At 45.8% G+C, this 14,794-nt stretch overlaps 1 protein-coding gene across 4 annotated transcripts in view; it reads right to left on the bottom strand.

Annotated features, from left to right (window-relative positions):
• Positions 1-14,794, bottom strand: part of TRIO (trio Rho guanine nucleotide exchange factor) — a 375,250-nt gene that overhangs the window by 79,496 nt on the left and 280,960 nt on the right. For all 4 annotated transcript variants that reach the window (XM_070056594.2, XM_070056595.2, XM_070056598.2 and 1 more), the window contains exon 34: positions 3,363-3,606. In XM_070056594.2, the coding sequence (XP_069912695.1) occupies positions 3,363-3,606 (244 nt within the window). The remainder of the gene's footprint in view (positions 1-3,362; positions 3,607-14,794) is intronic.

Here is a 14,794-nt window from a genome sequence, read left to right as displayed (position 1 = left end):
CCACTGTGCACGGCATCTTTGGGATGTGAAGGAAGCTGGGGAGAGCAATGACTCCAATAAAGGGGCTTAATGGAAAGGAGATGCTTTGAATTTGCCATGTCAGAAATATCAACATTTATGACATTTTGGTTACTCTCTGGGACAGATCGACGTGGCAGATTTCACGTGCTGAGACATGGACAGGGTGAATCCTCTGGGGCTTACTGGGAGATTAGAGCTGATTACCTGACACACATTTCCCTGGCCAATCAAGGCTTCTTCTCCAGGGAGTGCTTGGAGGGCAGTGGTTCTCAGCTCAGCTGCACGTGAGACTCACTGAGGCACAGCCACAAATCCCTTCCTGGGTCCCAAGCCCAGAGCATGCGAGGTCACATGGACAGTATCAAGACAACACAAATGAGACTGGCTGTGCACGAGTGGTGAGTGGTGCTGAATGCGGGCTCTGGTTGCAAACTGCAGTGTCTGCTTAGTCACGACTAAGATGCTGTGAGAAAGAGGAATGGCAGCTGGAATGAGACCAGTAGGGGCCATCAGACCTTAAGGCTGCCTATCTATAAAGGATGCCGGGCTTGGACAGCAGTCTTCTAAAACGAGCTTTTCCCACAAAATAGAGGATGTTTCTCAACGGAGCAATGTTCACGGTGGAGTCTAGTTTCAAACACAAAAATATCTCCCCAAAAACAAATTGTGTAATTAAATTTCTTGTTCATTTTAAATAAATTACATTTTCATTCTCTTTTCAGGTCACCTTTAGGATACACTGTGTGGCTGAACCAAAGGAACCTGGTGCCATGAATGCCAAGCACATGGCCCTTCAGCCCACAGCCACAAACAGCAGCGCAGGCTAGGCACCACTTACACTGAGTATTGGGCCCTTCTTGGCTGATGTATTTATACTCATTAAAATCCTTAAAACAGCTTCACATTTCCAAGCAAGTAAATACACATTTGATCTTAATAGGTATATTTTTCCATTTAAAATTTACATATTCTTAAATTGTTTAGACAAGAAAGTTATGGAACAATTACTGAGGCACTAAGGCTGAGAAAGTTTTGGACATAGATACTAAGGAATGTGCTCCTTCCTCCTATGTTTTCACAGCAGAAAGAATAAGAGACATTTAAGAAAACATCTTTAGAGATTAATAACAAGTGACAAGAGACAAACATGTAACGGCAGTGCCTTAAAGTTTGTATGTTTTGAAGTGTGGAAGGCAAGACACCTTGCTGATCTGACTTTGTTGAGAAGGTCTGGCCCAGCCACAAGGAGGATACACATTGACTTCTGCAAGTTAATTTGCTCAATGTCACATTTGTCAAGCCCAGAATGTTCTTAAAATGACAAGGGGTTCAGAATGCGATATTAGATGAGCAGATTCAAGTGGATGGCCAACAGCCTGGCACACACCAACGTATTAACAATCAAAAGGGCATGCACCCCTTCCACACAGAGGGAAGACAGGCAGAGGAAGGTGTGGGCCCAAGGTGGCAGAGGCCTCTTGCTCCCAGGGTCTGCTTGGGCTCCATTCCAGGATCTTTATCCCTTGTTGCTCAATGCTGCCTGATTTCCTGGACTTGAACCTGGACAGTATTCTCTGCCAGAGACTTGTCATAGAGCCCAGAGGTAATTTTCCCTCCCCCGACCTATAGTCTGTTACCGCCCTGGTCCTAACATTGCAATGGAACAGCTAATCTTCACTGCTTCCTTACATTCCAAGAAAAATAAACAAAACTAAGGAAGTAGGGGGAAAAGAAGACAGTTCCAGGTCCCCTGGAATGAACCACTGATGGCTGTTGGTTCCCTCAAGTCTTGCTCACCAGAGAAACAGCACCTCAGTGAAGAGAGCGCCCTAGAAGGTTTGGGAAGGACAGGGAACAGACTTTCAGGTCAGAGAATCAGAGAACACAAGATGGAACTGTCACTCAAAGAAAAGTGGGAGCCCAACCTCCCACAGAAGTTTTCAGGAGAAAAATCAACTGTGACTAGCGCTTGGTTCTTTCTCCTCTGTTAGCCAGCAGCTGTGAACACCAGCAAGTAAGAGTACACTGCAGGACAGGCTGTACAGAGAGAAAGTTTTCAGAACAAGCGTTATTTGTAGTATGCTTTACCAGGGCTCCTCTGGAGAACAGATTAACTCTAGGGGAAAAGTTGTGCTTTATTTTCAACTCAAACTCAAGGACAACTGTATGATGTAACTCTGGAAACGCTCTACAATGGGCTGAGACGGCACAGCATGGGTCTCTGTCTGAACTAAGAGTACAGGGGAAGTCCAATGATGCTCTTCACACACAGACAACTTGACCAAAGTGGACACGTCAGTTTCTGGTCAAAATCAGAAAAATCTCTGCCTTTCTCTTCAGATCTCTGGAGAAATAATAGCTTAATTCTTCCCATTGCTTACTGAGGTGACAAATTCCTATTTGGGTGCCCAGAAACCTGGAACGTGGTTGGGCCTATAATTAATGAGCTGAGCTGAGCAGTTGCCATGTTCTGTGCATGTGTCACTGGGGCCAATGGAGCTAGGGGATGGCCTCCAGGACGTGTCATGATGAACAGGTGATAAACAAAGGAAGCAACTAGAATGTTCCAAGGCTAATAGAAAAGCAATTAAATAAAGCACGGTATAGAAATGTTTTCTCAGGAATGGAAATGAAACTACAAGCACCCAAACCAGGAAGAACTGGCCACTATGCAAAAGTCTAGACCAGTGATGATCTGGTAACATTGTGTGGCTCACAGAACACACACTCCACCCTTTCTGCACTTCTGGAAGCTGCAGATCATTTCTTAAAAGTTTGTAAAGTCTTAAGTTAACTTTTTACTAAGATAAAAGATTAAACATGCACTGTACAACAAAAATAGAATGCAAGCTGCACATGTAGTTTAAAACTTTCTAGTAGCCATATTTCAAAAAGTAGCAAGAAATCTATGATTAATCCTAATAACACATTTAACTCTATGAAATACATTAGTATTTCACACATAAAGACTATGAAGTAACCATGCATTCTTCTTTGCACTGACATATGGTGTATACTTTCCACATGCAGAACACCCCCACCCCAACCGTCTTTCAAATGCTCAAAAGCCACATCTGTATACCGCTGCCACAGAGAACACAAAAGGTAAACATATACACTCTATAGGAAGATTCATCCAGACCCAGGGAGAAGCAGTCTTGCTCCAGTTACCATTATCTAAAGCAGCTGCCTGAGAATGCCAATGTTGCTTTGTTCAAATGCCCAGTTATCTCACTTTAAAAGCCTTTCTTTCAACAGTCTGACTGGGCCCCCAACTTTCTCAGGGTCCAGCTCAACACCCTCTTCCTGCAAGCTTTGCTGCCTGGGCCCTGATGATTTACCTTTGTGGTTGAAGATGCCCTCCATCTCCATGCTGCTTCTGGAGTGGGCGATGCACAGAGAGCCACAGGGGACCAGGCCTTCTGCTGCAGGGGACCGGTCGGTGGTTCGCACCAGGCACCAGTCAGGCTTGTCATGCGGCCGCTCCAGGACCTCCACAGTCTGGCCACGCCGGATAGTCAGCTCGTTGCTGTTGCAAGCTGTGAAGTCGTGGATCACCACTGTCAGCTCACAGCCACCAGAGAGCTGGGAGGGACAGAGGAAGAGGAACAGGTCAGTGAGCAAGAGCCAGTGGCCCACCCCAAGGGGAGCTGTGAGCAAAACCAGGAATTCCAGTTTCCAGTCAAGGTATCACTGTGCTGGTGAGAGCCCTGTGGCTGTGCTGCCCTTTTGTATCTCAATGCATCCACTGCAGAGCCCTGTACTAGCCCAAGTTCTCACCCGTGACTACAATTTTATAATGGTTTCACGTTGGAATCAGATGTAACTTCTCATGTAAGCCTCCAAATCCTTCTGCACCTGAGACATTCCATCTTCCTCACTAAAGGCTGTAGCTTTAGTTCTCAACTATGGTACATTAACAAATTCTGTGTAAAGGCTACCTGGGGGGACGACTGGGAACTTTGGTGATAAATGAGCTCAAGTTCTGCTCCCAACTGCCCTCCCCTAGTGGAGCATTCAGTCTCTCTGAGTATCACTTGGAACAGGAAAGTAGCAGCCCCCAGAGCAGGAGGTTGGAGCGACATGGGCTGGTAACCCAGGTAAGGGCACCATCTCATCTTGGCATCCTTAGCAAGCCCCCTCCCCACTGCTGAGGGTTCTCTTTGGTGCCACTCCCATTTCCCCATCCTAGGGCTCAATTCCCACTGGGCCTTCCATGAACCACTCAGAAGCTCCATGGCCATAGCTCATTTCGAACGTGCAGCATACCTTCTACACTTCCATGTCTGCATATGCCTCCACTCCTACCTGTTCTCTTCTGGTCTTGTCTTTTGAGTAAGAGAATCACCATAAAGACACCCCCGTTAAACAAGCCTCACTCTTCCCCTCCAGGGGCTGTCAGTCAGGCAGCTTTCCGAAGGTGTTCACTTGGGTTTCTGCAGTGGCCTCCTAAGAGGTTTGACTGACCCCACAATCTTCTTCCAAACCATCTAAACTCTACTGTCATCAGGTGACTACTTTTTTTTAAAGATTTATTTATTTATTATTTGAAAGGCAGAATTATAGAGAGGTAAGGGCACAAGCAGTGGCGGTGGGGAGAGGGAGAGAGTGAGAGAGGGAGAGAGATAGCAGTCTTCCATCCACTGGTTCACTCCCCAGATGGCCACAACGGCTGGAGCTGTGCTGATCCAAAGCCAGGAACCAGGAGCTTCCTCTGGGACTCCCACACGGGTGCAGGGGCCCAAGGATTTGGGCCATCTTTTACTGCTAGGCCATAGTAGAGAGCTGGATCAGAAGTGAACAGCTGGGTCTCAAACCAGCACCTATATGGGATGCCGGCACTGCAGGCGGCAGCTTTACCCACTAAGCCACAGCACTGGCCCCAGGTGACTCCTTAGGATGTAGATCCTGTGATCCAGACACATCATCCTCCTTTCCAAAACCCTCAGACACAACCTCCTTAGCACAGGACTCACGTTCCCATGGGTGTGTGTCCCTCACCTTCCTGGGCTCATTTGCTGACAGCTGGAATTACCCATCTCTCACTTCTGAGATGGATCCTGAACGCCCCTGGCCCACGCTATCCCTATACCTGGAGCCCCCATGCTCCTACTCTGTTTATTCTAAGCTCTTCATCAAATCCCTCTGGAGGGGCTGGCATCCCATACGTCTGCTGGCTGGAGTGCTGGCTGCTCCATTTTAGATCCAGCTCCCTGCTAATGCGCCTAGGAAAGCACTGGAAGATAGCCTAAGTGCTTGGGCTCCCGCATCCATGAGGGAGATCCAGAGGAAACTCCTGGCTACTGGCTTTGGATTGGCCAAGCTTCAGCTGTGTAGCCATTTGGGGAGTGAATGAGTAGATGGAAGATCTCCCCTCTCCATCCCTGTAACTCTGTCTTTCAAATAAATAAATTAATCTTTAAAAAAAAAATCCCTCTGGAAAGTCTCTTACCAACCAGTTTTCAGCAACTAATATTCAGTTTTGAAATAAGCCACATCGGGGGTGTGTCTGTATTTGTGTGAATGTGTTCTGTGTGTGTGTCTGCTTGCCCTCATCACCAGAAAATGGGTTTGTATCACTTCCTTGAACTTCCCATACCTGAACCCTAAAGACAGGACAGGGTCAGCTGTTACCACCAAGACCCTAGGGCCAACAGTAGGCTCACAGCTTGTACCAGCAGTTGATGGACAATCTAGATTCCCCTGAAGCCTGCCTTGCACAGTGTTGGTATCTAGTAAGAACTCAAGCATTTGCTAAGTGAAAAAGATAAAACAGGTTTTCTGTAGTAATGAAGGTCTTGCATTTGAAAAACTTAAACCATGGCTCCTTCTCTCTGACTGTGCCTGGGTTCGAGCTAGGCCAGGCCTGGTGGTGCAGCCACCTAAGGGCATCAGCACAGGCAGCCCACAAAGACAGAGGGTGCAGCTGGGCTGCCACAGTGCTGGAGACCATCCTTGTGGTGAGTGGGAGAAATTGTCCCTGAGGTGGGGGAGGAAAGAACTGGCTCACACTGGGAACACCCTTGTCCCAGACAGCCCACTGGGCACAAATCCACATGCAGAGAATGGGAGATCTGGGTGTGCTCCAATGGCTTCCACTCCTGAGTGTGCTCGGGGGCCACCCGCCATGCTGAGAACTGTCAAGTCTGTGCTGTCCATAACCCTCCCAATCTAAGTGGTGACTTTTAAAGAGAAAGTTTAGATAGTTGGGGGGGGGGGGGGGGAAACATGACAACCACAGAGAAAACAAAACAAAACTCTTCCACAATGAAGCTCTAATGTCAACAAAATGAAGCATTTTTGCAAAGCCACAAAGAAAACTTCTACAAATGTTTAATCCCCTTGTAAATTATATAAACTTCCTCGTAGGGAACCATGATAATTTTACATAGATCTCTATGAACAAGGAAAGACGCTAACATTCAAAGGTCCAAAGTAGAGGGGTGAGAGATGTGGCCCAGTGGGTTGAATCACTGGGACCACTGCATCCCATATTAGAATGCCTGGGGAGCCGGCGCTGTGGTGTAGTGGGTAAAGCCTCCACCTGCAGTGCTGGCATCCCATATAGGTGCTGGTTTGAGATCCAGGCTGCTTCATTTCTTTCTTTTTTTTTTTTTTTTTTTTTTTTGGACAGGCAGAGTTAGGCAGAGAGACAGAGAGAAAGGTCTTCCTTCCGTTGGTTCACCCCCTAAATGGTCACTATGGCCAGCGCACTGCGCTGATCCGAAGCCAGGAGCCAGGTGCTTCCTCCTGGTCTCCCATGCGGGTGCAGGGCCCAAGCACTTGGGCCATCCTCCACTGCCTTCCCGGGCCACAGCAGAGCGCTGGACTGGAAGAGGAGCAACAGGGACAGAACCTGGTGCCCCAACTGGGACTAGAACCCAGGGTGCCGGCGCCGCAGGTCGAGGATTAGTCAAGTGAGCTGCAGCACCGGCTGCTTCATTTCTACCCAGTTCTTTGCTATTGCCTGGGAAAGCAGTAGAAGATGGCCCAAGTCCTTGGGCCTCTGCACCAGCATGGGAGACTCAGAAGAAGCTCCTGGCTTCAGATTGACACAGCTCTGGCCATTGCAGCCATCTGGGGAGTGAACCAGTGGATGGAAGACCTTTCTTTCTCTTTCTCTGTCTCTGTCTCTGTCTCTGTCTCTCTCTCTGCCTCTGCTCTGTATAACTCTGCCTTTCAAATAAATGAATAAATAGATCTTAAAAAAAATGCCTGGTATCCAATCCTACCTCTGCTTCTAATCCAGCTTCCTGCTAATATGCAATTTGGGAGGCACCAGATGATGGCTCAAGTACTTGGGTCCCTACCATCTATGTGAGAGACCCAGATGAAGTTCCAGGCTCCTGGTTTCGGTATGGGCCAGCCCTGGCTGTTGCGGATATATGGGTGGTGAACCAGGCAGATGGTTCACTCTCCCTCTTTCTCTGTTGCTCTGATTTTTAAATAAACTTAAAAACAAACAAAAGCAAAAGTGGAGGTGTGGGCTGGAAAGAACCTCCCTCTATAGCCTCATGCTTGTACAGCCCCATGCTGTGGAAGTGACAAATCCTTGAAACACAGAGGGAGAACCTTCCCACTCCAGGGAACCAGTGCCAAGCAACGACTGGCCACACAGTGCCGCTTGCCCAGGGGCCCCAGGACTCTGCCCTTCTCTGGAGCCTGTGGCCCAGCCACTTAGTTCCTTCATACAGCTTGTGCAGAGTGTGAGGAGCCCCCAGCCCGACCTTGCCAGGTTTCCCTCACAGCCCAGCCTCTGCTTGCCTTATCCTCCACAGTCTCACTCACTTTTCAGCTCTGTGATGGGGGAAGGGTGGGAAGGGGAGCATGGGGCTGTCCGGGAATGAGAATTAAGTTAGACTTTACTTCTGGCATTCATTTTTCTAGCCCCTTACAGAGTAATCAAAAAATATTGGAAACATCTGTGTCCTTGACAGAGCATAAAGAAATCCATCCTGTCCTCACAAAGAATCATTTACTATATTAAAAATCTCTTTTAAAGACTTTTGAGAATATAAGAAAACCCAGAACCAGAATAATATTTCAAACAGTGTTAAAATTATCATTAAAAAAATCTTCCCAATTAAACAACTGATTTTTACCTCTAAGAATAGGTAAGAAACCTATCATTAAGGGAAGAACCAAATGGGTGTTTTCTAGATCACAGAAAAGCTGTCCTGTGGATTCCGTCTCAGTGCACACACTTGAACATCTTAAACTTTTTAACTACAAAATGCCTCTTAAAAATCAGATCTATCTATGTAAAAGAAAATCTTTTTCTTTTTGTATAAAAATACTGTATTAACTATTTCAGGGAAGCAATGCAAATCATTATAGGATGAGCATCAATAATCCCAAAATCCAAACTACTCCAAAATCTAAGCCTTTTGGAGCTCTGATACGATGCTACGAGAGGAAAACTCCTCTCCTGGATCTCACATGTCAGGTCCCAGTCAAATCAAAGGTGAATTAGAAATACGATATGGAATTACCTGCAGGCTGTGTATAAGGTATACATGAAATCCTTGGATCAATGGATCCATGATTGAGACATGGGTCCTATCTCTAAGCTATCTCACTCTGTATATGAAAGTCTTCCCCAATCCCTCCAAAATCAGAAATTTGAAACACATCTGGTCCTAAGCATTTCAGAAAAGGGATATTCAACTTGTACATTGTCTTTGAAAAAGAATTAAACTTTGAACTAGAAAAAGTTCAGATAACTGCACATCATTAAGTATGGTTGAATTCTTAACAGCTGCATGTCCAGTGAACTAATGTCATTACTATATTGAAACAGTCAAATATTTCACTTATTTAGTTAAAAAAAAAAAACACTGTTCTTTCCATCCATATTTTGTGGAAGTTTTCAGAGACTTCTATCCTGGGCTTCTAACCACATGCATTTACTTTAGGATTGCAAATTTTGTGAAAAATTTCAATTTCCATGACTCACACTCACATTTGTAAAATTCGCACCAGAAGACAGATTTTTAAGAGATCTTTCAGCTTTCGCCTTTAAAAAATTAATGTGGCAACTAACAAACATGACATTAAAATAAGACCATGGGCCACTGGCAGCATCCGTTGCTGTGTCTCTGCCAGAGAACATAGCATGCCCCTCTGAAAAGGGCTACCAAGGAGACACTCATTACGCAGACACATGGATAATTAGCCAGATCACACCAAGGAGACTTTGCCTGCATTCCCTCCTTGAAAATAAATCACTGCTATGTTTTACCCAAAAGAAGGAAATATTCCTTTCTGATCACAGGCACATGAACCACACAGAAGAGAATTTACTTTCTTGTTTTCTGAAGAAACCACACCACATGCTTGCTTTCCCTGAAACTGGCTGCCATTAGTAATGAAGCAGACCCATTGCTGGGCATTTCTCCCGCTGCAGCTTGGGCCATATAGTCTTCCCTCGCTCTTCAGAGGTCAACAGTACACACCCGCCACACCCTGGTATACTGTTATTAGGGAGTTGTGTGTTACCAGACCATCCAGTCCTTGACAGACAACAGCAAACACCTGGTTTGAATGAGCAAGTGCAGAGGGGAGTTCTGGGCTGGTTCCACCAGGGAAGACAGGATTCATGGAACATGAGGTGGCAGATGGTTCTACTTCAAGGACCCAAAACTAATGTGTTAAAGATCAACTGCGGGTGGGTATCTGGCTAGTATTTTGAGAGCAATTCAAAAGGAAAAGGGGAATGTGGTCTAATAAAAGCCATTTCCCCCTGAAGAACAAAGTGTATCGACTCTTGTGAACAGTCACATCCTGCAGCCCACTACAGTTCAGTCACTCAGAAACCTCACAAAAGGGTCTTGTGGCTTCATGAAGGTTTCACACAGAGTAGACCAAAAAATGATTCCTTGGTTAAACAGGATTAGAGAACACAGCTCTGTTATTGGCAATGGTTACATAAAAAACCCGGCAACCGCAGGCAGCCAGAACAATCCCCCAAATAAACGCTCTTACGCCCCAGGTTCTCACCGCCCAGGCTTCTCCGCTGGGCAACTTCCCAGAAACTGGGGCTTATTAGCGGCCCTCTTAACAACAGGAACAACAGGCTTCCCACACTCACACCAACGCCGAGGCTGATGTGCACAGGGCCAAGCTCAGCAGAGAAGCATTTGCTTAACTCTGCAGCTTGGAGTTTCAAAGAGGGCAACTGATGGGCTCTGACACACTGGGGGCACAAAAAGAAATCTGTGAGAACTGAAAAATGGTTATGATGGTAAAGTTTGTTATGTGCTTTTGTCAGAATTAAAAAAAAAAAAGTGAGAAAATACCCTTCAAAAGCAGTGGTTGCCCACGTTCATCATTTCATCCAGAAAGGAATCAGTGCAGCTCTCAGGGACGTCACCCCCTCTCTACTAACAGATCACACATCTGTTTCCAGATGTGGAGGCCTGGAAGGCTTCCTGAGTGTGTCATATACATGAGCTGGAAGGGCATGCGATGAAAAATGGCTACACTGAAAAAATATAACTACAAAGGTAAGGTAAAATTTAAATCTAAAAGGTTGGGCAAATCAGCAAGGACAGTCTGTATCAGCCGAGCTGGACCCATGCTGGTTTCCCCCTCACATTCAGGCATTAGAATGGGTCCTGCAGGCAGTACTGGAGCCTGTAAACTGAAAGCTTTGTTGGCTGGGCTGAAAGCAAAATGAGAAAAAAGCTGAAAACCACCTGTCTCACTTTCAGTGCACTTCAGTGCCTTGAAAAATGAGACCCTGCTCAGGACAATTTAACCCAAAGATACCTGGCTTGCTCCATTTCCCGAGTGACCATTATTAAGAAAACTTAATTTGAATTGGCTTTTTGTCTTTAATGGAGCAACACACTCTGAAGAACTGTCCTTAAACAGCTAATGTTAACCAGCTGATTGGGTGATTCAAAAGGGAAGAAAAACAGTGAAAATAAACCACCTGCCTCAAGTCTGGATGAAAGTTCATCGCCATCCTCAACAGTAAATTTGACCATATCCTGTAAAGTTTATGTTAAGTACCTCCCAGTGTTCCATCAATTTCATAAATAGTTTGTTAAATTTCTAGCCAAATTTTATTTTCTAAAAATCTGTATTTTCTTGGAAATGAGGTTTTCTACTTTACTGTCAGATTTTGTTTTCCTGATTGGGTCAAGTTATCAAAGATCACATTCAACTTGTGGTTTCATGACAGTACTTTAAAAACTCCTCAAAGAAAATACTTCAGAAGGCCATGGTCACAGAGAAAAATAGAAAATGAAGATTAGTAAAAGAAGAAAAGAAACATCCAGAGTAAGCCATCTCACAGCCTACCAGAGAACAGGGGGTTCTGTCTCCTTTGTTCATGCCTGTGCTGTGCCCTAGGCACCTACCACAGACAGCATGGGCATGGGCCATCAGTAAATACCTGTGAATGAATGCATCTCCCCAGTAAATGCCACAAAGTCATTGTATATGCATGAGGCCAGGCAGTAAGGCTCAGCAACCTGTTCTTAGGACAGCTTCTGGCTTCTCCAGAGTACATTTACACTCTAAAGCCACGGGTGCCACAGGTACCCAGACAGAGCAAAGGGAGGCAGTAATCTGCAGCAGCATAATAGAAGTCAACGGCCCAAGACTGAGGCAGCAGAAAGCCATTTTTATAATGAAGACACAGAAATAGCTAACATTTATTTCAGGTTCAGTACTTGCTAGGCACTGTTCCAAATACATAACACACTTCCAAAGCTCATGGCTCTATGAAGGGTGTAGTATTTTTGTCGCCATATACAGATGAGGAGATTGAGGCACAGAGAGGTTAAGTTACTTGCCCAAGATCACCAGCTATTGAGGCCCAGAGGCCAGCACAACCTTCTTTGACCTAGATATGCCTGACACTACTAGTGCTGAACCTGGAGCAGAGAAAAACCCAAGTCCAGAGTGCTCTGAGGACATGAAAACCATGCACGATTCCTTAGAAAGGCTTCTGCACTAAATAACTCAATTTCATGCTTCAGAGGGTTTGAGAAGGCAAAGCCTACACAAGGTCCTGGCAAACTCAGAACTCTGGACAGACCAGCACCAACTCTCTTAAGCACCTCCGGCCAGAGGGGAGGGTGTGCAGTGCCCAGGATGCATCCTCATCCAGGCAAATTTTTTTTCTGGGCCAGGAATGCAACCAATGAATTGGGGCAGAATTTGGGAAAACTCAGTTGTCCCTCAGTGGGTTGAATGCAAGCATTTTATAGAAATATTTCCCTTCTCGAGACTGATGTAAACCATGCATTAAAATGGACTGGCATTAGCTGCTTTACACACTACCTGGACTCTGCAGTTTACCTATGTGCCACAAAGTTCCTGCATGTAGAAGTTCTCCTGAAAAAAATGCTGATAGACTTTCCAAACTACATAGAATATCACATTCCCAGCACAGTGCTATTGTATCATTATGGATATCTGCAACCACTTACTGTTTTTAAAACATGTGGATTCATATATTCATGTTCTAAGCTTGGGAGAGCTCATGAAGACTGCCAGTCTCACTAGAAGCAAAAACCTGCTACCTTAGAGCCTCTGGCCAGCACACAGCTGAGCTCTGCAGCCCAGACGGGCTCTTCCATGGGACACCTCATCTTGCCTTGGCTATTGTGTCTGATTCCTTTATTTAGTTAAAGGAAATATATCACAGACCAACAAGACAGAGAGTGGTGACAATGATCTAAAAAGTGTTTCTTTAATACATTAAAAGTAATTACCTCCAAATTCAGCTCTAGTGTGAAATAAGGTCTAGAAAACGAGAGGTGATGAACTCCACATCGCCTGCTTCTGGCTCTGCAGGGGTCATCAAGCCTGATCCCCTCCCTACCTCAGGGACACAGCTCAGGACAAATGAGGTAAGAATCTGGAAAGCATCTGATTCCTCTGCAACTCAAATTATATTTTCATAAGATCTTTTTGTCAGCCACAAATATCAGCAATAATCGATGCTAACTCACTTTTGGAACAAACAGATGGCATATTTTAAAACTGATGTTTTCCCAGCAGGAAGTGAGCCTGCAGAGGCATGGGGCAGTGTCTGTGACCAGCCCGACAGGGCTCTGCTGACCGAGCTCCCTGGAAAGAGGTTGTCTCAGAGGCTCTCCCTAGCCGACTCTTTTCCTAACCCTTTTGTGCCTCATCTGAGAATTACTAACAGCCCTGGCAGATAACTTTTTCCTTAAGAATTCTCCAAAAGGCTGAGTCAAAAACATCTCCCCACCCAGTTTCTGAAATGGAACCAAATTCCATGATAACAACTAACTCATAACAGACATCATAAATTAAGTTGAATAGCAGAACGTTGTTAAGTGCTTTCTCCTGCCAGACCCATCTGCCGGAGTCATCAGGGGCTGCTTGAAATATGCAGGGTGGGAAAAACCATGAGACACATGAGAAGTTACTGTCACAGGAGACAGGGGGTCGCTGGTTAAGAGGAGGTCACAGAAACAGTGCATTTGGCAAACTGACTCAAGGAAGGATGTAGTTCCCTAATTTTCATAACATAGTCTCTTGAGAGTCATCCAGTGACCCTGAAATGCTCTATCAGAGAAGCATAAAAAGGGACATGGCTGAAAGAAAACCTTTCAAAAGCAAAGGGCACAAGAGTACAGCAAGCAACTCTTTCACGGTAAGGCCTACTCAGTATGTCCCCTAAACCCAAACATGGGTCCCAAGGACACAGGCAGCCAATCACGGCAGTTCTATCACCGCAGAGAGACACTTCCTGCCCTTTTTGTACTCTGGAGGACATCGCAGACCTGGTCTCAGCAATGGGCACTGAAGGAAATGTACGCCACGTGTGCTTACACAGTGCAAGTCTGGTGCATTACTGCTTCAAGAGGGTTAGGAATGGGGACATCAGGACGGGTGCTGCTGAGCACGAGGCTGTCACTGCCACATGCTTCACCCAAGGCATCAGAAAGAAATGAACCCAGAGGCCCAGGCAGAAGGAGCCAGGCCTGCACAGGCAGAAGGTGTACAGGGTAAAGCCACCGCCTGCAGTGCAGGCACCCCATATGTGCGCCGTTTTCTCTCCTGAACAGTCATCAACCCACCATTGATGATATATAATTTTTGAGATCCACTGAGGGGGCCAGAGCTGTGGCGTAGTGGGTAAAGCTGTCGCTTGTAGTGCCGGCATCCCATATGGGCACCGGTTCGAGTCCTGGCTGCTCCACTTCCAATCTAGCTCTCTGCTACGGCCTGGGAAAGCAGTAGAAGATGGCCCAACTCCTTGGGCCCTGCACCTGTGTGGGAGACCCAGAGGAAGCTCCTTGCTCCTGGCTTTGGACTGCCGCAACTCTGACCATTGCAGCCATCTGAGGAGTGAACCGGCGGATGGAATACTTCTCTCTCTCTTTGCCTCTGTCTCTGCATCTCCTCTGTCTAATTCTCTCAAATAAATAAATAAATCTTAAAAAAAAAAAACTCATGGGATTTCTGCGCTCAGGAATGAACTTAAAAATAACACATTAGCTGAAATAAACACATTGGTGAATTACCTGCTCTGATAAAAAACACTTAATAGGTAGATCTTTAAAAATTTCCAGTAGACTTTTAGGGTAAAATGATTCATTTCTGCAAACACAGACTTTCCTGTTGGTGATGGATTCTTTCTTTCTCAACGGGAACAAATAAAATCTGCATTCCAAGTTCATGTGTGCCCCACTCTGCTCATCTCACCATTGCTACTACCAGGGTAGAATCTCATTTTTGTGGAAGCCCCTGTGAAGGCCAATGAGCCACCTGCCTCACAGCCCAG

Source organism: Oryctolagus cuniculus, chromosome 14 (genome assembly GCF_051225735.1).
Source record: "Oryctolagus cuniculus isolate XC-2025 breed Fujian yellow rabbit chromosome 14, ASM5122573v1, whole genome shotgun sequence".
Lineage (NCBI taxonomy): Eukaryota > Metazoa > Chordata > Mammalia > Lagomorpha > Leporidae > Oryctolagus > Oryctolagus cuniculus.
The sequence above is the reverse complement of the archived record's forward strand: the minus strand, read 5'-3'. Positions and strand labels throughout refer to the sequence as shown.